The sequence below is a fragment of the Acinonyx jubatus genome, chromosome X (genome assembly GCF_027475565.1).
Source record: "Acinonyx jubatus isolate Ajub_Pintada_27869175 chromosome X, VMU_Ajub_asm_v1.0, whole genome shotgun sequence".
NCBI classification, from domain to species: Eukaryota; Metazoa; Chordata; class Mammalia; order Carnivora; family Felidae; genus Acinonyx; species Acinonyx jubatus.
Window position 1 is genome coordinate 123,630,989 of NC_069389.1, and position 26,330 is coordinate 123,657,318.

At 41.7% G+C, this 26,330-nt stretch overlaps 1 protein-coding gene and 1 non-coding gene across 3 annotated transcripts in view; both read right to left on the reverse strand.

Moving 5' to 3' along the window:
• GAB3 (GRB2 associated binding protein 3) overlaps window positions 1-26,330 on the reverse strand; it is a 75,717-nt gene that overhangs the window by 960 nt on the left and 48,427 nt on the right. For both annotated transcript variants that reach the window (XM_053201901.1, XM_053201902.1), the window contains exons 5-9: window positions 19,694-19,749; window positions 19,024-19,243; window positions 16,789-16,870; window positions 15,506-15,608; window positions 238-351 (exon numbers count right to left, since the gene is read on the reverse strand). In XM_053201901.1, the coding sequence (XP_053057876.1) occupies window positions 238-351; window positions 15,506-15,608; window positions 16,789-16,870; window positions 19,024-19,243; window positions 19,694-19,749 (575 nt within the window). The remainder of the gene's footprint in view (window positions 1-237; window positions 352-15,505; window positions 15,609-16,788; window positions 16,871-19,023; window positions 19,244-19,693; window positions 19,750-26,330) is intronic.
• LOC113597357 (U6 spliceosomal RNA) lies at window positions 25,839-25,944 on the reverse strand. Its single transcript, XR_003418135.1, has one exon. It is a non-coding gene; the product is annotated as a U6 spliceosomal RNA (small nuclear RNA).

The following is a 26,330-nucleotide window of genomic DNA, read 5'->3' on the forward strand; positions in this document are numbered from 1 at the left end:
AGGAGTGCAAACTGCCTATGCTGAGGGGCTCCGATTCCAACTGTCAGCTCTTGTCACCCCTCCCCAGAGTCTAACCAAACCGTGCTATTAACTCCCACCCTAAGCAGACCCCTCCTATGCCCACACACATCTGTACATTTAAGACTTTCCAAAGAGAACATGCATGGCTGAATCATCAGAAAAATCTAAACAGAAAAGGAATCCCCTGGGAATCCTCAGACACCAAGTCCTTCCTACCTGCTGTATAGGGGCTGGTGACGCAGAATTGAAGTCCAGCGCTAAATAGTCCAGGCTGAATTTCTTTGTCCAGGTCAGAGCACCACTGCTTAGGGACTTGGCCGTCCTGCGATTCTGGAAAGCAACATCATGGGACTCAGGTTAAGGGTATCCAGCCGGGCTGCCCAAGGAAAGCGGGGCGAGTCCTGTCCCCACTTGAGCACTTGCCATCAGACCACAAGGTGGTCTGAGGACACCTGCATGGAGCCCCCTGCATGTCTGAGTGAGAGCTACCATTTGAAATACAACACGGCCAATTCAGCCTTCACATGAAGCTACACCTTTGCTCACCATGGAGGGGTTGCCCAAAATCTCCCCCAAGAAGAGTCTGTCTTAAGGATCTGACAAGCCTACAATACCTTAGAGACTAAATCCAGAAAAGATCAAGCACACTTATTCAAGTCTAGTAAAGGCATCTCAGATGCATCTGAAGACACTTTATACAGATGCAAACGGTGTGACGTGTGCGACACACACCCATGGACTCCCGGGCATCAGAAGCACCCACTCCCCTTCTCGAACCAACTTCGCTCCCCACGGGCCATCAGGCACGAGACTGAATTTTTACCATCTCTTCCTCTTTAAATATGGTTTCATGAGTGTGTCAGTATCCTTCAATCTCACACTGTACTTTTGCCTGTTTTGAACCTTTGTCAGTAGAAACATATCGCAGGTATGTTTGGTGACTTCAGGGTCTGCTCCAGACTACATACTTCACATCCAGGCATGCTCACCCGCCAGCTTTCCTTCCTTCCTTCTCATTGGATAGATCATTCCATCATTGCATGACTCATTTAACCACCCCGCCTCCAACATACATTGGAGTTGCTTCCAGTTTGGGGGCTCTTACAAGCAATGCTGCCACAAGCACTTGTGTAACTGTGGAAGAGTTTCTAGAATGTGTCCCTGGGAATAGAATTGCTGGCTTGTAGGATGTGGGCATCTTCAACTTCACTACTGCCAAACTATTTTCCAAACAGGCTATTTTGTTATACCAACTCACATACCTACTACTACTCCATCCTGGCCAATACTTGGTAATATCAGAGTCCTTTAAAAAAAAGATTTGATTTCCAAGTAACCTTTACACCCAATGTGGGGCCTGAATTCACATCCCTGAGATCATGAGTTGCATGCCCCTTACCAAGTCAGCCGGGTGCCCCAATATCAGACGTTTTGTATTCCTGACCTGACCTGATCTGGGGAAAATGGTATCTTACCATGGTTTGATTTCCAATGCCCTTGATAATTAATGAATTGGCCACCTTTTCTTTTCTTAAGACTTTGTAAGATTATTTTGAGAGATAGAGAGAGAGATTAAGGGAGAGGCAGAAAGAGAGAGGGAGAGAGAGGATCTCAAGCAGGCTCCATCCAAGCTGTCAGCATGGGGTCCAACACGGGGCTCCAACCCATTAACCGTGAGATCATGACCTGAGCTGAAATCAAGAGTCAGATGCTAAACCGACTGAGCCCTCCAGGTGCCCTGGACACTTTTTCATGTGTTTAAGTGTCATCTATTTTCTTCTCTTCCATGAATTGTCTGTTCAGGTTTGTTTTGGTTTTGCTAATGTTTTCGTTGATGTGCCTGCATTTTTCTAATTTTTCTCAATGCTTCCTCCTAGATCCTGGAGAGTAATCATTTGTAGGTCATGTGCATTACAAATGGCCTATCAGTCTATAGTTGTTCTTTCTTTCTTCTTATGGAATTTTTTTAAGGACGGGTAGTTCCTACTTTTTTTTTTTAACATTTTTTAATTTATTTTTGAGAGACAGAGACAGAGCTCGAGTTGGGGAGGGGCAGAGAGAGGGAGACACAGAATCCAAAGCAGGCTCCAGGCTCCGAGCTGTCAGCACAGAGCCCAACGAGGGGCTCAAACCCTCAGACTGCGAGATCATGACCTGAGCCGAAGTCGGACACTTAACCGACTGAGCCACCCAGGTGCCCCGAGTAGTTTCCACTTTTAATGTAGCACATCACTCTTTTCCCAAGTGGCTTCTTTTGTATTTTAAGGAACCCTTCCCGTGCTGAGGTTACAATGTGTTTCCCCATATTTTCTCCTAGAACTATAAAGTTTTGCCCTTCACACTTAAGAATCCAGCTCGAGGTGATTCTAACATGTGGTGGTGAAACAGGGGTACAACCCACTCCTTTTCTGTAGCTTTTACCCAGTTGGAGAGCTGCCCTTTCTCCCACCACAACTTCTGTTCACAGATCAAGTTCCTGCATGTGAATTGAGGTTGGGTTCTACCAAACACCTGTTCTGCATCTAATGAGTTAATCACAGCAGTTTCTCCTTTCATATGTTAATGTTCCTGATTGACCTAATAGATTCTTTTGATTTACAGTTGTAATAGCTCATCTCTCAGAAAATATTAAGGAAGGCACGTGTGATGAACACTGGGTGGTGTATGGAAGTGTTGAATCCCTATATTGCACACCCAATACTAATAGAACACTCTATGTTAACTGAGTGGAATTAAAATTTAAAACTTTAAAAAAGAAGGCAATAATAGATTTTTAAAAAACATTTCCCCTTCTGGCATAGTTTGCTTCCTCCAATCCATTTTAGTCTCTGGCCTTCATGCTAGAGCCTTCCTGAAATGTCTGATGGAATCACTGACAGTCTGCTCATGTTTAGGAGCGAAAGACCCAGAAGTTGACTGGAAGCTTTAAGTACATGGGTGGTGCTTGTCAACTGGGTTTCACTGCAGTGGGATCCTACTGGATGGTTTTCTTGGCGAACCCCTTATGTCAGGACCTAGGTCTTGCCTCGGGCTGCTCAAACAGCCCAGAGAACTGTCTCCCAATTTCTAGGACTTAACTATGAAGGTCTGGTTGTCAATACTGTGGAACAGAGGGGCTGGGGAACAGGTTTAGGAATGATGGTCATATCCACTATGCATATTTAGCTAATCACCTTGTTTTTAGTACAGTGGTCTTGGTCAAATGCGTCTAATGTCCCCGCAGTGCAGAGAAACCTTGTTTTGCTCTCTCTAGAGACTACACGTCACCCTTCCTATAGAGATGGGAAGTCCTAGTGGTCCACCTCCATGCAGTGAGGGAGGGGCATCTTGAGATTTACCTGCTGCTTAGGTGGACTTTGGACCACTACCCCTTCTTTTCCTTTCCCTTCAGCCTGACTTCCGGAAGTAGGTGCCACGGGCAACTCCTGAACCCTTTGGTATTCTGTGCCTTCCTTCTCCCAAATTAAAAAAAAGAAAAGAAGAAATGTAGTTCCATTTCAAATGTTGGATTCAATCATTTTGACCACGCATCCTGCAAAGAAGGGTATTTCATTTTTCGTAGAATTTGAGGAGTTGTTTCTAAAATTTTCATGGGAATAGAAAGGGCCAAAAATAGCCAAAGAAAACTTGAGGAAGGTAAACAAAGCAGGAGGACTTCTTTTCCTAGATATGGAGACTTATGAAGCTATAGTAACTAGCATAGTGTGGTAATTTCCAAAGATAGACATGTAGACCAACGGAACAGAAGTGAGAGTCCATGAAAAGACCCACACACATATGGATACTTGATCTATGGCAAAGACAGCGCTGCAGAATAGTGGTAAATTATAGTAATTTTAAATATAATGGTGCCAGATCAATTAGAGAAACATACCAGGGGAAAATGAAACTTGACTCCTACCTCAAATCATACACGAAAGTTGATTCCAAGTTCATTGCAGACCGAACTGTGAAAGGTAAAACATATAAACCATCTGGCAAATAACTAAAATTCATCCAAGATTATGTAGGTCATATTAACGGTCCTACAACTATTAAAGAAATTGAAGCCACCCAGATGTTTCACTAATGAATTTATCAAAAAACTTAAAGAATCAATAGCACTAATTCTACACAATCTGTTCCAGAAAACAGCATTACCTTGATAACAAAACAAGACAAAGACACTATGAAAAACCTGCGAATCAATATCTATCATAAACATAGATACAAAATCCTCAACAAAACGTTAGCAAATCAAATCCAGCAACACATAAAAATAATAATACACCATGAGCAAATAGGATTTATTCTGTGAATACAGACTGATTCAATATTCGAAAATAGATCAGTGTAGTCCACAATATTTACAATCTAAAGAAGAAAACTAAATGATCACATCAATGAATGTAGAAAAGCATTTGAGAATATCAGCATCCATTCATGATAAAAAAAAAACAACTCTTAGAAAACTTAGAAAGTAGCTTCCTTAACCTAATAAAGACCATCGATAAAATACCCGCAGCTAAAATCAAACTCAATAGTGAGAGACTGAATGATTTCCTCCTGAAATGGAGACAAGGAGATTCATCTCACCACTCGTATTCCACATTGTACTTGACATCGCAGGCTAGTAATAAAGCAAGTAAAACAATGAAAGAGCCTACAGATTGGAAAGGAAGGAATAAAGCACTGTATTTACAGATGAGATGATCATGTAAACAGAAAGCCCCAGGGAATCCAAAGAAAGTTAAAACCTCCTATTTTTGATAAGTGAATTTAACAGGTCACAGGACACAGGCCAACACATCAAAAACAACATTTGTGTATACCACCAGTGAACAATGGGAAGCTGAAATTACAAAAATGCCATTTGCAATAGCTCCAAGAAGTGAGATACTTAGGTAGAAATCTGGTAAAACATGGTAAGATCTACATGTGAAAATGATAAAGTTTTGAGGAAAGAAAATTTAAAAATCTGAATAAATGGGCAGATATGCCATATTCATGAATTAGAAGACTGAGTATAATATAGGTGTCAATTCTGCTCAAATTTATTCATAGATTTAACACAATTCTAATCAAAATCACATAAGGATATTTTGTTAGGTAAAGAAAAGCTTATTCTAATATTTATATGGAAAGGCAAAGGGAGCAGAATAACACAAAACATTTTAAGGCTTTTTTATTATTTTTTTCTTATTTTGAGAGAGAGAGAGAGAGAGAGAGAGTGTGCACGAGTGCAAGCAGGGGAGAGGGGCAGAGGGAGAGAGAGAGAATATTAAGTAGGCTCCATGCTCAGTGCAGAGCCCACCTCGGGGCTCAATCCCACAATCCTGGGATCAAGACCTGAGCTGAAATCAACAGTCTCACGCTCAACTGACTGAGTCACCCAGGCGCCCCACAAAAAAGACTTTTAAGCAAGAATGAGATTGGAGAAAATATGCTTCCCATTTTAAGAGTTACTGTAAGTCTTCTGTAATCAAGTCTGTGGTATAGACAAAATGATAGGCACGTAAATCAATGGAACAGAATATAAAGACTACAAAAATATGCCTGACCGAAGTTTTAAAAAAGTGCAAAGGCAATTCAATGAAGAAAAGATCATCCTGTCAACAAATGGTAGTGGAACATTTGGATATCCGTATGTAAAAAATCATCGTCAACACCATCTCATACCTCATACCTCAACATGGATCATAGACCATAATATAAAACCTAAAAACATAATGCTTTTAGAAGAAAACGTGAAAATCCTAATTACCTGGTAGGTTAGGCAATTATATTGTTCTTAGACATGATAACAATCCTTGAATGAAAAAAGTCAATAAATTAGGCTTAATCAACAGCCAGTAATGCCTCACACTGACCATAGCAACATTTTTCTAGATATGTCTCCTGAGGCAAGGGAAATAAAAGAAAAAATAAACTATTGGGACTACATCCAAATAAAAAGCTTCTGCACAGCAAAGGAAACAAAACTAAAAGGCAACCTATGGAATAGGAGAAGGTATTTGCAAATGGCATATCCAATAAAGGGTTAGTATCCAAAATATATAAAGAACATATACAACTCAACACCCAAAAAACAAATAACCCAATTTAAAAATGGGCAGAAGACATAACAGACATTTCTCTAAAGAAGACATCCAGATGGCTGACACACAAAAAGATGCTCAACATCACTCATCATCAGGGAAATGCAAATCAAAGCTGCAATGAGATATCACCTCACACCTGTTAGAATGGCTAAAATCAACAACACAAGAAACAACAAGTGTTGGCGAGGATGTGGAGAAAAAGGAACCCTCGTGCACTGTTGGTGGGAATGAAAACCGGTGCAACCTCTCTGGAAAACAGTATGGAGGTTCCCGAAAAAGTGAAAAATAGAACTACCATATGATCCTGTAATTCCACTACTGGGCATTTACCCAAAGAATACAGAAACACTAGTTCAAAAAGATATATGCACTCCTATCTTTATTGCAACATTATTTACAATAGCAAAGATATGGACGCAACCCAAGTGTCCATTGATAGGTGAACGGATAGAGAAAATGTGGTACACACATACAGTGGAATATTACTCAACCATCAAAATGAATGAAATCTTGCCATTTGTAATAACTTGGATGGAGCTAGAGAGTATTATGCTAAGCGAAGTCAGTCAGTCACAAGACAAATAGCATATTATTTCCCTCATATGTGGAATTTAAGAAACATAACAAATGAACAAAGGAAAAAAAGAAAGAGGCAAACCAAGAAACAAACTCCTAACTATAGAGAAGAATCTGATGGGAGGAGGAGCCAAGATGGTGGAACAGCATGGAAGTTTTTTGTGTGTCTCGCGTCCATGAAATACAGCCAGACCAACACTAAACCATCCTGCACACCTAGAAAACTGATATGATTATTAACACAACAATCTGCACAACCTGAACCACAGAATTCAGCAGGTATACGGCACAGAGAGGTGAACTTGGTGGTGGGCAAGGAGGTGCTTTTGCGGGCGGAGAGAGGATGGAGACGGGGGGGGGGGAAGAATACGGGAAAAGCACCCCTCCTCAAAAGCAGCTGGAGAGAAAGTGGAAACTTGGAAATAACTGCAAGGACTAAACTAAAAAGGGAGAAAGGAGAGGGTTTAATTTCCATTAAGACTGCAAACAAGGGGAGCACAAAGGCTGCAACTCCACAGCTCAATACCTGGCGGTGCTCTGGTGGGAAGGGCGCATCCCCAGGAACAGAGTGGGGTCCGGGAGGTCCTCGGGCCACATGGGGAAGAGCAGTTCTGCTGTTGGAAGGACATTTGGTGGAGACTGTTGAAGCCACCTGGTCCCAGCAGACCCCGGAAAACGGCCACATTCGCTGGTGCTGGGGCAAGGTTGTTAAGGGCGAAGCCTGGTGCCAGATGTGTGTTGTGATTTTCCATAATCCCTGAAACGCTGCTGCTACACTATCTCACGAACTTTCTCTGGGGCGGGCTGACACCTGGCCCCAGTCTCAGGGCACTGGCAGCAGCAGGGTCCAGCGGGCGTTCCAGGGTGCAGACGACATTCGGCCACTGCTCATTCGGCAATTGCTCGGTGGGACCCTCTAGCAGAGGGGCCGAACGGGTCAAAGCCGCAGTCCTTTGGAAGTAAGGGGCCGGGGAAAACAGCCCCATCTGAGACAAAACTCGGGAGAGAGGTACTGCCTGGGGCTTGGTCACGGAGAGTGAAAAAGCGGGGAGTGGACGAAAGCTGAAGACAGGACCGGTGCACGATTGCTGATCCGGGAGAACAGAGCTCGGACACTAGAGACCGGGTAGCTGGGTGAAGCCATTTTCACCACTCCCACGCATGCGCTTAAGCACCTACCAGCGCCGCAACACTCCACGCCAGTAGGCTAGCAGCACCATCTAGTGGATAGGGGAGCCATTACACTGAGCCCCACCCAACTGGGCCAACCTGGCTCTTCAAGAACACAAGTCTCACCGCCTACTTAGTTTATGGACTATAAAGTGCTACATAGTCTGACTTCTAGGGCAAAACAAAGTAATTTCAGTCCTATTTCAATCTGTTAGCAGGTCGATCTATTCAGTTTTCTTTCTTCCTTTTTCTTCACTTTTCTTTTTTTTTGAATACAGAAAGAAAAATATTCATTTTTATTTACAATTTTTATTAAAAATATTTTTCTTCATTTTTTACTATATTTTTTACTTATATTTAAATTTTTTCAAATTCTATTTTACTTCCATCATTTTATTTTAGTCTATCTCGGTGTATTCATTTTTTCAAATTTTAAATTTCCTTTTTTCTTTTTTTTTCGTTTCTTTTCTTGAATGCAGAAAGAGAAAAACTTCATTTTTACTTTCAATTTACATTAAAAATATTTTTCTTTATTTTTTTTACTATATTTTTTGCTTTTCTGTAAACTTTTTCAAATTCTATTTTACTTCTATCATTTATTTTAGTCTACTACAGTGTATTCAGTTTTTCAAATTTTCAAACGATTTCCTTTTTTTCTTTTTCATTTCTTTTCTTTTTCTTGAATACAGAAAGAGAAAAAATTCATTTTTACTTTTGATTTTTATTAAAAATATTTTTAATTTTTTTCTACTATATCCTTTACTTTTGTGTAAATTTTTTCAAATTCTATTTTACTCCCATCATCTCATTTTAGTCTACTTCAGTGTATTCATTTTTTCAAATTCTCAAACGATTTCCTTCCCCACCCATTTTTTCTCTAATCTGTCAAACCACTTTCAACCTCCAGACCAAAAGACACCTAGGATCTAGCATCATTTATTCGATTTTTTGTGTGTTTAATTTTTTAATTTTAATATTTTAAAATTTTTTCTACCTCATTAATTCCTTTTCTCCCTTCAAAATGACAAAACGAAGGAATTCACCCCAAAAGAAAGAGCATGAAGAAACGACAGCCAGGGATTTAACCAACACAGATACAAGCAAGATGTCTGAACCAGAATTTAGAATCAGGATGATAAGAATACTAGCTGGAGTCGAAAATAGATTAGAATCCCTTCCTGCAGAGATAAAAGAAGTAAAAAATAGAATGAAATTAAAAATGCTATAACTGAGCTGCAATCATGGATGGATGCAGTGGCGGCAAGGATGCATGAGGCAGAACAGAGAATCAGCGATATAGAAGACAAACTTATAGAGAATAAGGAGGCAGAAAAGAAGAGGGATATTAAATCCAAAGAGCAGGATACAAGAATTAGTGAAATCAGTGACTCATTAAAAAGGAACAACATCAGAATCATAGGGGTCCCAGAAGATGAAGAGAAAGAAATAGGGGTAGAAGGATTATATGAGCAAATCACAGCAGAAAACTTTCCTAACCTGGGGAAAGACACAGACATCAAAATCCAGGAAGCACAGAGGACCCCCATTAGATTTAACAAAAACTGACCATTAACAAGGCATATCATAGTCAAATTCACAAAATTCTCAGGCAAGGAGAGAATCATGAAAGAAGCAAAGGAAAAAAAGTCCCTAACCTACAAGGGAAGACAGATCAGGTTGGCAGCAGCCCTATCCACAGACACTTGGCAGCCAGGAAGGAGTGGCGGGATATAGTCAATGTGCTGAATCAGAAAAATCTGCAGCCAAGAATTCTCTATCCAGCAAGGCTGTCATTCAGAATAGAAGGAGACATAATAAATAAGTTTCCCAAACAAAAATTAAAGGAGTTTGTGACCACTAAACCAGCCCTGCAAGAAATTTTAAGGGGGACTCTCTGAGGGGAAAAAAGATTAAATAAATAAATAAATATACACACACACACACACACACACACACACACACACACACACACACACATACATATATATGTATACATACATATACATATGTATACATATACATATACATATGTATACATATACATATATACATATATATGTATATGTATATACATATAAAACCAAAAGCAACAATGATTAGAAAGGACCAGAGAATACCACCAGAAACTCCAACAATACAAGCATCATAATGGCAATAAATTCATATCTTTCAGTACTCACTCTAAGAGTCAATGGACTCAATTCTCCAATCAAAAGGCATACGGTAACAGAATGGATAAGAAAACAAGATCCATCTATATGCTGTTTACAAGAGACCCATTTTAGACCTAAAGACACTTTCAGATTGAAAGTAAGGGGATAGAGAACCATCTATCATGCTAATGGTCAACAAAAGAAAGCCAGAGTAGCCATACTTATATCAGACAATCTAGACTTTAAAATAAAGACTATTATCAAGAGATGCAGAAGGGCATTATATCTTAATCAAGGGGCCTATAGACCAAGAAGACCTAACAATTGTAAACATTTATGTGCCAAATGTGGGAACACCCAAAAATATAAATCAATTAATCATAAACATAAAGAAACTCATTGATAGTAATACCGTAATAGTAGGAGACTTCAACACCCACTCACAGCAATGGACAGATCATCTAATCAAAAAATCAACAAGGAAACAATGGCTTTGAATGACACACTGGACCAGATGGACTTAACAGATATATTGAGAACACTTCATCCTAAAGCAACAGAATATACATTCTTCTCCAGTGCACGTGAAACGTTCTCCAGAATAGACCATATACTGGGACACAAATCAGCCCTAAGTAAGTACAAAAAGATTGAGATCATATCGTGCATATTTTCAGACCACAACGCTATGAAACTCAAAACCAACCACAAGAAAAAATTTGGAAAGGTAACAAATACTTGGAGACTGAAGAACATCCTACTAAAGAATGAATGGGCTAACCAAGAAGTTAAAGAGGTAATTAAAAAGTATATGGAAGTCAATGAAAATGATAACACCACAACCCAAAACCTCTGGGACACAGCAAAGGCAGTCATAAGAGGGAAGTATACAGCAATCCAGGCCTTCCTAAAGAAGGAAGCAAGGTCTCAGATACACAACCTAACCTTACGCCTTAAGGAGCTGGAAAAAGAACAGCAAATAAAACCCAAAACCAGAAGAAGACAGGAAATAATAAAGATTAGAGCAGAAATTAATGCTATCGAAACCAAAAAAACAGTAGAACAGATCAATGAAACCAGAAGCTGGTTCTTTGAAAGAATTAACAAAATTGATAAACCACTGGCCAGTTTGATCAAGAAGAAAAAGGAAAGGACCAAAATAAATAAAATCAAGAATGAGAGAGATCACAACCAACATAGCAGAAATAAAAACAATAATAAGAGAATATTATGTGCAATTATATGCCAATAAAATGGGCAATCTGGAAGAAATGGACAAATTCCTAGAAACATGTACACTACCAAAACTGAAACAGGAAGAAATAGAAAATTTGAACAGACCCATAACCAGTAAGGAAATCGAATGAGTAATCAACAATGTGCCAAAAACCAAGAGTCCAGGGCCAGATGGCTTTCCAGGGGAATTCTACCAAACATTTAAGGAAGAGTTAATACCACTTCATACCCAGCAGGATGCCCAAAACTGGAAACAAACAAACATGGAAAATAACAAGTACTGGTGAGGACGTAGAGAAATCAGAACCTTTTGCATTGCTGGTGGAAATAACCAATGGTTTGGTTGCTGTGGAAAACAGTTTGGTGGTTCCTCAAAGAGTTAAAGGTAAGTTACCGTAGGATGCAACAATTCCCCCTCTAGGTATATATCCAAAAGAATTGAAAGCAAAGACTCAGATACTTGTACCCTAATGTTCACAGCAGCAGTAATAGCCCAAAGGTAGAAACAACCCAAATGTCCATCAGCAGATGAATGGATAAACACACTGTGGTCTCTCTATAGAATGGAGTATTCGCCCTAAAAAAGGAATGAGGGGCACCTGGGTGGTTCAGTCGGTTAAGTGTCCGACTCTTGATTTCTTGATTTCAACTGAAGTCACAATCTCATGGTTTGTGAGTTCGAGCCCCATGTTGGGCTCTGCGCTGACAGCACAGAGCCTGCTTGGGATTCTCTATCCATCTCTCTCTCTGCCCCTCCTCTGCTTGCTCGTTCTCCCTCAAACTAAATAAACAAACTTAAAACAATTTTTAGGGGTGCCTGGGTGGCTCAGTCGGTTAAGCGCCCGACTTCGGCTCAGGTCATGATCTCACGGTGCGTGGGTTCGAGCCCCACGTCAGGCTCTGTGCTGACAGCTCAGAGCCTGGATCCTGCTTTGAATTCTGTGTCTCCCTCTCTCTTTGCCCTTCCCTACTCATGCTCGGTCTCTGTGTCTCTCAAAAATAAACATTGAAAAAAAATTTTTTTAAACAATTTTTAAAAAAGGAATGAAATTCTGATACATGCTACAATAGGGATGAAACCTGAAGACACAGATAAATGAAAGAAGGCAGACACAAAAGAACAACCATCGTATGATTGCACTTCTATGAGGCACCTAGAAGAGGCAAATCCACAAAGACAGAAAGTAGAACAGAGGTTACCAGGGGCTTTGTAGACAGGGATTAGGGAGTTAATGTTTAATGGGTACAGAGATTCTGTGTGGGATGATGCAGAAGTTCTGGAAACATTGTTTAATGGGTACAGAGATTCTGTTTGGGATGATGAAAAAGTTCTGGAAACAGATAGTGGTGATGGTTGCACAATATTGTGAACATAGCTTAACGCTGCTGAATTCTACATCTAAAAGTGGTTAAAATGGTAAATTTTATGTGAATGTATATTTTAGCATAGTAAAAAAAATCAAAAAACAACATTTGTAAAAGAATTTTTGTGTAGCGTCTGGCTGGCTCAGTGGGTAGAGCATGCAACACTTGATCTTGGGGTCGTGAATTCAAGCCCCATGTTGGGCATGGAGGTTACTTTAAAAAAAAGAATGTTTACAACAATTCTATTCATAAATGTCAAAAACCTTGAAACTATCCAATGTCCTTCAATGGGTAAGTAGATAAAGTGGGGCACATCCATATGCTTGAGTACTACGCAGCAATAAAACTTTCAGAAAGAACTCCTGACACACGTTATGATTTGGGTGAATCTCAAAGACATTATGCTGAGTGAAGGAAACCAGTCTCAAAAGATGGCGTACTATATGATTCAGCTTCTGTGGCATCCTTCGAGAGACAAAACTAGAGTGATGAAGAACACATCAGTCGTTGCCAGAGATTAGGGTTGTGGGAGGGTGTGACTATACAGAGGGAGCATGACAGAGTATCTTGAGGTTGTCCTGTGTCCTGATTGTGGCAGTGGTTACATATATGTTGAATATATATGTTAATATCCATATATATAAAAATTATAGAACATGTGTTAAAATTCATATTTTATGACTTTATATATCACATATATTTGTTATCTATTCATATTTTATTAATTTATATGACATATATTAAAATTCATAAAACTGAACACTGAGAGAAAGTCAATGCCACTGTAAGATAATCTAAAACTAAAAGTCTTATAAGTCCATAATGAAACATTTGATGTGAGATTTAGGAGTCTATAATTCTACTATAAAAAGCCTTACAGGGGGGTCTGGGTGGCTCAATTGGTTAAGCATGCGACTCTTGATCTCAGCTCAGCTCCTGATCTCACGGTTCATGGGTTCAAGCCCCACATTGGCCTCTGCGCTGATGGCGCAGAGCCTGCTTGGGATTCTCTCTCTCCCTTGCTCTCTGCCCCTCCCTTGCTTGTGCTCTCTCTCTCAAAAAAAGAAAAAAAAAGCCTTACAAAACTATTGAAATTAAAGAATTTGAAAAACCTGTAAAAAAGAGATCACCTAAGTTGACATTAGGTTAATTCTTCTAAGTTTTCTATAATTTCACAAACATTTAAAGAGACTAACAAAGGATGCACAATGTTAATAAAACAAACTTTGTATTTCAGCCCCTGATGTAAATTTTTACATTCAGATCAGAACTTGTTCTCAAAGAGGAAAAAATTAACACATACGATTATGTGCAAAATCAAAATCAAACCCTAGGAGTCCTGTAGAACTGTTATGTGGAAGAAGTGAAATAATGCAAATCAAAGTCATCTGAAATTATGGTCTTACCGCAGTTGAAGAAGCACGATGGAATGGAGTGGGAAGGGTCTTAAACATACCGATGTGGTGCCTCCCCACAGCCACCTCCCTCGGCAGCTGTTCTGGGCTCTTCATTACAGTGTCATACTGCCTAGTAATGCCCAGACAGTCACTAAGTAACGATCATAAACTTAGGCAAGCAAGGGTCGTAAATGAAACACTGTTCTTTGTCATAACCTCAAAGATCAGGGATGAACTGGTGTCTGGAATGGCTCTGCGCTTGCTTCTATGAGGTTATAGATTCACTTCCCTTTTCTGTTCTCTGGAGACAGAGCACAGCTGGTCAGTATCCTTTAGAAGAGTGTTTTCTTCTACAAGTTTCCCAAGGGCCATTACTAAGTGTGAAAAACATTGGGAAGACCACAGCAGATTTGTATATGAGTCACTTTCCATCTGCATATGGTTAAGTGAACTTAACAGCACAAGTTTTATCAAATAGAAAGGCAAAATGAAGCATTTAATTACTTCTTCCCTGGAGATTATGGTTCTTAGATTTTTACTTCCTATTAACCTCATGCATAGGAGGGCCGGAACTGTCTTCTCAAAAGTACATATAGTCACGGTGCCCTGAACATTGTTTTTCTAAGATCTCTTTTCACTATTTCACAGGCCTCACGGAGACCCTCTCTGGCTCACGTGCCTCCTAATAGCAGTAACAACAGAGGGCAAGAGGGAGAGATGAGTGAACGAATGAATGAATGAATGAAAGGACAGAGATGGCAGGTCTCTGTCTACTCAGGTCTACACAAAGACCCTATAATCTGAGTCTCCAGAGACTAAGACACATTCACAGTCCAGGACACTGTACTTCCTCCCAACGGGACTCTGATTCATCTTTCAGAAATATTCAGAGGCAATCGGGGCCAGGCCACCAGGGATCTGCTAGAAAGGAATACACAGGTGAGTTTCCACAGCTTAGACTCTGAACATCCAGAGAGGTACAAAGTCATTAGATCAGGGGCGCCTGGGTGGCTCAGTCTGTTGAGTGTCTGACTTCGGCTCAGGTCATGATCTCATGGTTCATGGGTTTGAGCCCCACATCAGGCTCTGTGCTGACAGCTCAGAGCCTGGAGCCTGCTTCAGATTCTGTGTCTCCCTCTCTCTCTGCCCCTCCCTGGCTTGAGCTCTGTCTCTCTCTCAAAAATAAATAAACATTAAAACATTTTTTAACAAAGTCATTGATATCAAATTGGATATCACAGTCTTGCTGACATTTCCATCTTCCCATTACACATGCCCCAACCCTGGATACCCTTGAAGTACCGTGGCCTCGAAATGGTATGAGGAGCTGACTATCGCAGGGAAGAAAACCAGCCCCAACTGATTTGTTGCCAGTAACCTGGGATTACATTCAAGTGATTGGTTTAAGATTGCATGGGGCTTTCTGAAGTACGTGTTTCCTTTATAATGAACTCGTAAGAATACAGATTGGGGTGAAACATATGAAGAGTGTGAAACAGAGGATTACCATGTGGATGTAGCTTTCTTCCTCTTCTCTGGAAACAGAATTGGCAAAAAATCTTGCAGAATTAATACCATTTCTTTCTGGAGAGAGAAATCTGGTTCGATTGCTAAGAACAAAAATATAGACGAGGTCAAAGCAATGTCTTACAGCTGCTCTGAAAGCCAGCCAGGAACTGACGAGGTCCCTGCGGCGTTTGCAGCCCCGCCCCCCTTCCAGATACAATTTCCTTCTGGCCACAGCAGTCCCTGAAGCAGAAGAGACTGCCCAGGTTCTGTCCCATGCTGGGGCAAATGGCTCCCAACTCTCAAGGGGCACAGGTCACGAGCTTTCTAGAAACAGACCAAGGCATCATATCACTTAGGAAAAAAAAAAACAAAAAAACAAAAACACAAACAAAAATAACATGCTCCTTTGTGATTCTCTTGCTTCCCTTCAGAGTAGCCAGCAAAAGTAATGACCTGTGGGCATCCCTCTGATGGAATCAGAACAAGACTGCAAATTAATTTTCACCCTCCTCCCGAGTCAGAAACACAGGCTGTGTCTCTGTGCATCATGACTGGAAAGAGAGCTCACTGCAGAGTTCTGCCTTGCTAAGTGATTGTATCCTGTGGCATTCAGAGTGAACCGGGAACCTCTCGGGCCAGGCTCCAGACTCTGAAAATACAACTTCTAACAGGTGAGATGAGAGAGTGCAGATACATTTTGGGCTTTGTCTGCCAGGTCCATGAACCATCTCTCTCTCTGAGAACTCCCTTCTCCTATTCTGTTCACAAAGTTGGGCTTCTGGAAGCCACATCGGTTCCGCTGGCCCCTCCCCCTGGGCCACAGGTGATTCCACTCAGGCTGGGGCGGTATAATTCCCTCTCCCCGGAAATGTGAGTTGGGGTCGGAAAAGAGCCAGTCTCTGTTGGTACTGGACTCATAGCGTGTAAGTAAGCTCACAAGGCCTGGTACAGCTCTCCTTGGCCATAAGGCACGTGCCACACTGACAAGAGCTCTCCAGAGAGAGACAGAAGAGCAAATGCAGAGAGAGAAGCAAACGCGTGAGGGGGAGAGTTCCCTGGGTTCCCAACAGCTAGTTCCTGACTCCAGCATCCTGGGACATTCAGTTATATTCCTTCCTTTGTGATCTACACAATACTTCTGGCTCATGGTAACAACAAACCCCATCCCCCTTTGACTTAAACTAGACCAGGTGGGCCTCAACTACATTTCATCAAAGATGCATCACAAAAATTGGGAGCGCCTGTGCTGGCTGAGGTCCATTTGAGCAATCAAAGATGTACCAAGGCACAGTGCGGGTCCTGGTTAGAGATGTGTGTTCCCGGATGGTGGACAGGTGGCTCAGGTCCAGCGGGGGTGGCCGTGCTGTGAGAGAAGACACAATATCCAGTATGGTAAGTGCTCAGGAGTGAAAGGATGGAATCTAGAGACTAAAATGAAGACATTCCACTTAGCGCATCAAATCCAGATTTACTAACGAGCAGTACTGACAATGAGGGGGAATTTTGCGGACCTACCCTTCTCCTTCCTCACTGCTCACATTACAGCTAGAGGTAGCAATGGGGCAATACATTTAGTCAGTGTGCATTTGAGACCTCACTGCACATCAGGCATAGTTCTAGGTGTTGGAGGCACAGTGTGAGCAAAGCAGATGAAAGTCTCTGACCTTATGGGATCCAAACATCTACTTTACACTTGGTGTGTCCAAAATGGAAATTTTACCTTTCTTATTACAGGCAGAGATGATCACCCAGGTTCTATCCCCACCTCCCATCCATTGTCTACCTGATAGTCTTTCTACCTAGAACATTCCTCCCCATCTCTCTGCCTGGTTAGTCACCTTCAGATCTCAGGTCAATGTCCCCTGCTTAAAAAGGCCTTCTTTGGCCTCCAGACATCATGGGCATGCATGTATCCCTCTACCATGGCCTTGACCAGGTTGCTTTGTTTCCTCCACTAGACTGCATGGGTGGAAACTGTTTAAGTCCCCTCCGTATCATCAGAACCCAGGACAGCGACTCCTACGCCTCACTTTCCCAGGAGCCTCTGACCTGGGCAAGCTGCTGAGCTGGAAAGGACATATGAGTCACAGTCACATAGTCTCTGGTGTGAAGATCTCTCCTGATGGCCATAACTCCCTGGCATCAGCCTCACCGACCAGCCACCTCCTGGCTTCTCTACCTGCCCTCTCCCCGTTGGGCCCCAGGGTCTATCCCTGCAGCCACACCTGTCAGAGCCTGAAGTCTTGGCCCAGGGGTCCACCTGGACACCCACCCACTGGCTCCCGAGCCCTAAGTCCAGACGACATGTTCATGCCTGATCGCCAGGTCCTATGAGCCATGCTGTCCAATATGGTGGCCACCAGTCACATGTGGCTATTTAAATTTATATTTGTTAATATTAAATAAAATTTAAAATTCAGCATGGGGAATATAGTCAATAAAAATTCAGTTCTTCACTTGCGCTGGTCACTTTTCAAGGGTTCAATAGCTACATTTCTGTCATCATAAAATTTCTGTTGGATAGCATTGCTATAGAAAATTAATTAAACGAAACAACATCTACCTCAGAGTTACAGGTCCTTGTGAAATCATTTCTGAGCAGAATGAAGGATTACTTCCTCTGAACCTCATAAGACAGGATTTGCTCTCCTGTGTGGTACTGACTTCATAATCCTCCTTCTTCCAGCTGCTTTTCACCTGTGCTCCTCCCACCCACTGAGGAACCTGCTTCCTCATCTTCACACCCCCCCCTGCCACCGCCCAGTGAAGGGGTGAGGCTGGAAGGACCAGGCATGGGAGGGGGACTTAATGACCAGGTTGGGGCATGGCTACCTGAAGTGGTAGTATTTCCAAAGAGCAAACAGAGGTGGGAACAGACCAGATTCTGGGAGTTCCTGGGAGTCACCAGACCTACTAGGCAGGTGGCAGTGGGGGAGAATAAAGTAAGCACATTACTTTGACCTGCTTTTCCTTCCCTCTTCTTCTTTTTCCCTCTCTGTCCGTGCTGTTTGCAGCCCAGGGGAGCTGCCTGGGAGTAACACAGAAGCTTCAAGGAGCTCTGTGCCCAGAGGATCCAGACTCCTTGCTCCCGGACACCTCTGTGGATGGGCACACACAGGGTAGTGGGTGATCAGCTGCATACGACCAGGTCTGACATTCACCAATTCGGATGAAAAGTCATTCTTGACTACTTTCCTCAGTCTGGGGTGGCAAAGGCCTTTGTTAGGGAAGCAGACAAAGATGGACCCTCTGGAATGAACTTGGCATTGTAGGCTGCATTTGCAGGGCCACAGTGCCCTAAGTCCCGTGACTCCTTTCCTCAGTCTGGGGCAGCAAGGTCTGCCAGCCCTTCCTGTTCAATCCCAGCCATCGCTCCTCACCCCTACACCTCCCAGGCCTCTGGGACGGCTCCTCCAGTGCCTTCTTCCCAGAGACGGTCAAGAAGGAAACTTCTGCACGTGGCCTCTAGGACCTTTCTCCCCTCCCCTGCACAGCAGGTCCGTTCACGTGGCTTACGTTTCCTCTGAGGCTTGAGATCTCTATTCACTGGGGGAGGCTCCATGTCTGCAGGTAGCTCAGGCAGCGGGCTTGAGATGCTCCCTGGGCTCATGGGGATGTAGTCATCATGGCTGCAGTGGGTTCTAAGAGCAGAGGTGGCCACCTGTGGGCCCATGGGCACGTAGCCATCTTCGGCACTGGCTGAAGCTGTGGGGTACACCGGGGAGAACCCGCATGGCTGCAAGAGAACAGGTGCAGGTCGGGAAGCACGGCCAAGGCCGTGCACAGGGGTTGCAAGTATCCAAGAATAACTTTGAACTTCCTTAAGAAAGTCAGGTAAGCCTCTAACTTGGGCTCTGCCCCTGCTCCTATTGTATGAGGCAGGTGAGGACACTCCTGGATTTGGTGCTAGAAGATAGAGGGTTATGAATTTCCGCAAACACTCTCAGTGTAGTGTGATGCCTTAAGTCCCACACCCCGAGGCAGACAAGTGTCTGAGTATTAGAACTAGAAGGGTCCTTATAGGACACGAAGTGCAATCGTTCTCAGACAAGTTGAAGCCTTAGGGAAGACTGAAAGGGTCCTCAGAGATTCAGTGCTGAGTCTCAAAAGACTTCAAGGGAGCATATATTGGTCAAGCAACTTGTGGTAAAATCGAGGCTTAAAGGAATTCTAGTGCCAAACTTACCAAATTTAAACTAAGCCGCTTGTCTCGGTGTTTTAAGGATTGGCCTTCTACATCAGCTGTAAGAAACAAGCCAGGGTGGTGAGAAATGCAAGGCAGTATCAATTGAAACTAGGGTCCGAGTCCCTGTGCACCTCGGGGCCCTTTGCTCCGCTCCAGAGGGAAGAGGCGTGTGACACGGTTTCTACACGCAAGGCTCACTATTCAGGGTAGTTGGGCCATCAGAACACAGTCCCCAACAGGTGGAAATCAGAGCAGATTTCCAAGTTTCTGTATGATGGCTTCAGTGCTGTCTGTGAATTGGGAACAGATATAGCAGAGAGTTAACAAACGCTTGCCGCATAGACCACATGAATCTTCGGCAAGGACAGATGGTAGACACAGAGCTAGGGGTTTGAAGAGAGAAGGTGTAAAAGATCCCTTGTGATGAGCGGGTGGGTGGGAGGAACGGGTGAGCAAGGGCACCGAGGAGCAGCACCGAGGGCACGCTGGAGACCTGTGATCCCGAACTGGTGACCAGGATTTCCTGTAGTGGTGGTCAGCCACCTGGGTACGGGCTTGGAGAAAGAGGAAAGTTTGGATTAATCCAGGATTAGAAACTTGTCAGATGGACGTGACAGTGTGACATAAAAATTTAGAAGAATTGTCGGATGGAAAGAAGACATGTCCAGAATGCAGGGCAATAAGATAAATGGGCCTCGACTCAAATGAGATATGATTTGGGGAATTAGCAGCTCAGAGATGGCAGTCACATCCAGAAGACTGCATGGGTTTATCTAAGTTGTAAGTGTTGAGAGAAGCTTAATTATAAAACTATAAACAATGCCCAGTATTCAAAGAACAGGAAGATGAGTGACCACAGAGTAATGGGAGAAGTCCAATAAGTGCTCTCAGCCAGTGGGGGCCAGGGAAGTGCTGTCTGTTCCAGAGCATGGAGGCATGAAGTCCGGTTGCCTCAGGAAAATAAACTGAAGAGTCCCCGTCATCTTCAAGTGAAAAATAATTCCCAGCTCAGGAAGGTGGAAGGGAGATTAGTGGAATTAAGGTTATGCATCCTATGCAGATCTTTCTCGACTTCCTTTATTGCTTATGTCCTGATAAAGCCACCCAAAATTGAAAATATCCTAAATCAAAAAGTGTTTACTACACCTAACCTACTGAACATTACCGCTTAGCCTAGCCTGTCTTCGACATGCTCAGAACATGAACAGTCGCCTACAGCTGGGCAAAGTCGGCCAACACAGAAGCCTATTTGCTAATAAAGGGTTGGTTATCCCGTGTAATTTATTGAATACTGTACTGAAAGTGAAAAACTCCACAGCTGTAAGTGTATTGGTTGTTTAGCCTCTTGACTGCTGCTGCCCAGCTGCACAAGAGGATCGTACCACATACCAGCAGCCTGACAAAGATCCAGACTCAAAATTCTAAGTACAGTTTCTACTGAATGCATATTGTTCGCACCATCATAAAGTTGAAAAATCCTGAACTGAACCATCATAAGTCAGGGACCATCTGTATACACATATATGTCTACACACACATACGCGTGCAGACACACACACTTCTTTATATGTTCCTTTTTAACACAAATGGTAGCATATCATACTCTCTGTTCTGCAACTTGTTTTTTTCACTTAATACCTTGGAGATCAGGGCAGAGAAACACTATAAAGAGTTTCTTCATTCTTTTCATCACTGGCATTGTGTTTCATTCTACAGATGGACCATAATTTGAGTATTCCTCTAATATTAGATATCAGTTTTATTTCCAACACTTTATTTATTTTTATTTTTTTTATTTTTTGATTTGTTTAGAGAGACAGAGTGTGTGTGCATGCGCTAGTGAGGGAGAAGGGCAGGGGGAGAGAGAGACAGAATCTTAAGCAGGCTCCACATGCTCAGCGTGGAGCCTGACATGGGGCCCGATCCCACGACCCTGGAATCATGACCTGAGCAAAAATCAAGAGTCTGATGTTCAACCGACTACGCCACCCAGGCACCCCCTAACACTTCGCTTTAAAACAAAGGACAGAAATGGATGACAAAAATAGAAATAGAAATTGCATGCTTGTACTTGGGAAAGAAAGTGAAGGAAAAGATAAAACCAACCTCAGAAATGAAGTCTAAGTTACAAGATTCCCAGGGAAGAAGAGATTCAACTGAAAATTTATTACGTGCCATTAAAGAAATGCCAGAAAACAACTGACAGACTAAAAAGGAAAGAAAGAGAATCACAGAAAAAAATGGCTGAACTAGAAGACAGGCCAAGAAGATGCAGTGTACACATTTATTATTAGATTCCTTGAAGAAGGAAAACAAAACAGTGGTATAGTGCCAAAATTAAAAATTATAATCCAAGAACAAGTCCACAAATACAGTAACACCTGAAGCTACATGCTGAAAGGGCCCGCCAAGTACCTGGTCAATTCTACCCAAAATGGTAAATTCTATTACAACAGCTATATTGATAAAATGACAGAATGAAAACAAATCAAATACCCAGTTCAAACCTGGAAAAAGTACAACAGAGAAAACCAAAAGAATTTACAAAATAGGAATAAAAGCAGAAAATAATAGAGTGCAGAAAGAGAGTAGACAATTTTAAAGAATCAAAATCTTTGGGATGCCTGGCCAGCTTGGTCGGTGGAGTGGTGAATCTTGATCTCAGGGTTGTGAGTTCAACCCCATGCTGGGTGCAGAGAGTACTTAAAATATTTTTTAAAAATTCAAAATCTTTGTTTTCTGGGGAAAAAAGTTACCAAAAGGCAACCGACTAGCCAATGTAATCAATAAAGGAGCAGTGCCTAAATATACAGAATAAGAACTAAAAAGGAGGAAATTATCGTTGAAGCAGAGGAAATTAAAAGAAACACAAGAGACAATTCTGCACCAATTTCTACACATTTTAAAATCTAAATGAACTGGATAATTTCCTAGAAAAATAAAATATACCATAAGTGACCCAAATAGGAATAGAAATATTACACGTATAAATCACCATAGAATAAAAGAGAAAATGACCATGGAGCTACCTCCCAAAAGCACCAGGACTCCATGATTTCCACAGAGAATTTTACCAAACTTTCAAAGACCAACGCTACACAAATTGTTCTGAAGCATACAAAAATAAAAACATATTTCTAATTCTTTTTAGGGGGCAAGTATAACTTTGGTAGCTCGACCTGATAAAGATGAAGCAAATCAGAAAATTACAGGTTAACCTGATAAAGATAAAGCAAATCAGAAAATTACGGGTCAATATCACTTGTGATTATCAATGCAAAAATCCTAAAGTATTAACAATCAGAGGAAGGTAGGACTGTTAAATTGTTTGAGGGAAGAGCTCAGCAAAGCCATTCCCCAAAAAGCAATGATAAAACTGTACAAACTTATTTAAAAAAAAAAACCCACAACAACAACTATTTTGAGACTCTTCAAAGTCATCAAAACCACACAACAACTGGAAAGCACTTATTCAAGAAAAACTCCTGGACATCACATAAGAACAGCGTGAGTCTGTGGCATTTTAGCTTGAGGTGTTCCCAAGCCCCTCACTGGCCCAATCAGCAGGTGTTCTACTAGGGCAGAGCGGGCCATGAAGACCACCGGCTTTGCTGCCAAAGGGGACTAACTTGATTTGGATCGAGCATATAAAAAGCCTGTCCCTCTAGGGCACAGGGATCGCAGTGCCAGGAACGGTAAGCAGCGGACAAAGAAGGAGAGCAGCAGAAATACTGCACGTTGATCTCAGGAACGAGTCCACCAAAGTGCCTCGAAATTCAAGTATGCTAAATACAAACACATCAAGACCAAGACACGTCCCAAACTGCTGAAAATCAAAGGCAAGGGGGACACCTTGAACACAGTGAGAGAAAACCAGCTCTTTATGTACAAGAGAATCACAATGAGATTAACAGCCAACTACTACTCATGGCAAACGGAAGGCCAGAAGGTAGTAGAATTACATATTCAAAATGCTGAAAGAAACAAATCTGTCCAACGAGAATTCTACATGCAGCACAACTGTATTGCAAAAGTGGAGGCAAAATAGAAACATTCCCGGAGAAACAAAGACTCACGGAACAGCCTTACGCAGGCCGAAAGGACGGGACAGCACATGGTAGCACCAACTCTACAAAGAACTAAGGGGTGCGGGTAAAGAGAATCATGTAGGTAAATATAAAAGACGATAGAAGTACAGAATTTTCTCTTTTCTTCTTTTAACTGAGTTAACAGACAGTGGCATGAAACAATAATCATAAAACTTATTTTGGGGCCTATAAAGTAGAAAGATCTAACATACTTGATGATAATAGCCCAGGAGTAGAGAATGGCACTGTACTAGAGTCAGGTAATGACAACAGGTTGGAACTCAAAACCACGGGAAGAAATAAAGAGCACGAGAAACAACAAACACATGAGTTTATATAAGAGATTCTGTAAATGAACTTTTTCTGTGTGTATGGGTACGTGCATATATATATTTTCCCAAACCATCTGAAGGGAAGTTGCGGTAATCAGGAACCTTCACTTCAAAATATTTCAGTGTGTATCTCCTAAGAAAAATAACATTCTTGGGCCGCCTGGGTGGCTCAGTAGGTTTTTGGCTCAGGTCATGATCTCATGGTTTGTGAGATCCAGCTGCGTCGGGCTCTGTGCTGACAGCTCAGAGCCTGGAGCCTGCTTCGGATTCTGTGTCCCCATCTGTCTCTGCCCCTTCCCTGCTTGTGCTCGCTCTCTCTGTGTCTCTCAAAAATAAATAAACATTAATCTTTTGTCTAACCACAGTGCTTCAGCAAATTTGGTATTGATATAATACTATTATGTAATAAAAGCAGGGAACTATCTGATTCTTTTTGACAAAAACGAACCATTCCATTGAATGGATGTAAAATAATTTATTTAACCATGTCTCTGTTAACGGACATTAAGGTTAATTCCAATCTTTCACAAATAATTTTCACTCACCAACCATGCACATATGTCCTTTTTACACGTGTAAGCATTTCTGTAACCAAAACTGCCCTTCACAGGAGGGCACCATCTACCAAAACAACAGATACTATATAGTCCCTATTCAAACACTGCTGCTGTCCCAATACTGTCCTTAAGAGCAACTATTGGCAGGGTGCCTGGGCAGCTCAGTAGGTTAAGCTTTCGACTTCAGCATAGGCCACGATCTCATTGTTTGTGAGTTCGAGCCCCGTGTCAGGCTCTGTGCTGACAACTCAGAGCTTGGAGCCTGCTTTGGATTCTGTGTCCCCCTCTCTCTCTGCCCCTCCCCTGCTCACACTGTCTCTCTCTGTCTCTCAAAAATAAATAAACATTTAAAAAAAGTTTTTTTAAAAAGAGCAACTATTGGCTAAATTCCTAGAAGTGGAATTGCTGGGTCATAAGCTATAGTGTTTGTACTAACGTAAAAAAAAAAAAAAAAAAAAATCACCAAGCTATACTTTTTAATTTTAAAAAAAATTTTAAAGGTTTTATTTTAATCACCCGATGCTTATCACAAGTGCACTCCTTAATCCCCATCACTTATTTCCCCCATCCCCACTCTCCTGTCCTCTGTCACCATCAGTGTGTTCTCTAGAGTTAACAGCCTGTTTCTTGGTATGCCTCTCTCCCTTTTTTCCCCTTTGCTCGTTTTTTTTTTTCTTTCTTAAATTCTACATATGATTTGATCATAGATGAAATTTGTCTTTCTCAGGTATTTGTCTTTCTCAGGTATTTGTCTTTCTCTGACTGACTTATTTTGCTTAGCATAATACTCTGGCTGTATGCACGTCATTGCAAATGGCAAGACTTCATTACTTTTATGGCTGAGTGATATCCAAGATACATTCGTAAGAGGAAAATCAATGGATAGAATAGAGTGTAAGAATGCTACTGTGTCCATCAAAAAATAGATTATATATGCATGTTTTCTTGAATATCCAGAAAATTCTCTGAAAGGATACAGGTGATAGGAAAATAGCAAACAAGACAGCGGCACAAAGGAGATTTTTCATTGCATACCTTTTTTTTGTTTGTTTTGGAGGAGGAGGAGGAGGAAGAATTGGGGGTAGGGTTTGAAACCAGAAACACCCTCAATTAGCTAAGTCACTTGTCAGACCCTATTTCTCCACCCATAAACATTAGAAAAGGAAAGCGAAATATGGAATACTTCATGAATGTGCATATCACCCTTGCACAGGGCTGGGCTGATCTTCTCTACATCATTCCAATTTGAGGGTATGTGCTGCCGAGGTAAGCACTGTCTACCTTCTTATAATAAAGACTGTGAAATACAAATATTCCTTTAGAAATTAAATAAATGAAATTTGAACTCAAAATATGAGTCACACAGCAGGTTAGGCACAATTGAAGAGAGACTTCAAAAAGAAATTCTGAAAGAAATTACTAGAATTCAGTACAAAGAGATGAAAAATATCCAAGAGAACTCAAGAAGCACGCAAGACAGACAGGACATCTAAAATACATACACTTGGGGCCCCAGAAGAAAAACAGGGACAACGGAGAGGCAATGCTTGAAGATACAGTAACTGTAAGTCAATAAGCCACAAAAAGAATGAAAATAATCCCAGAATGAACTTATAAGATGCTAAAAGCAATAATAAACTCGAAAAATATTTAATGTAAG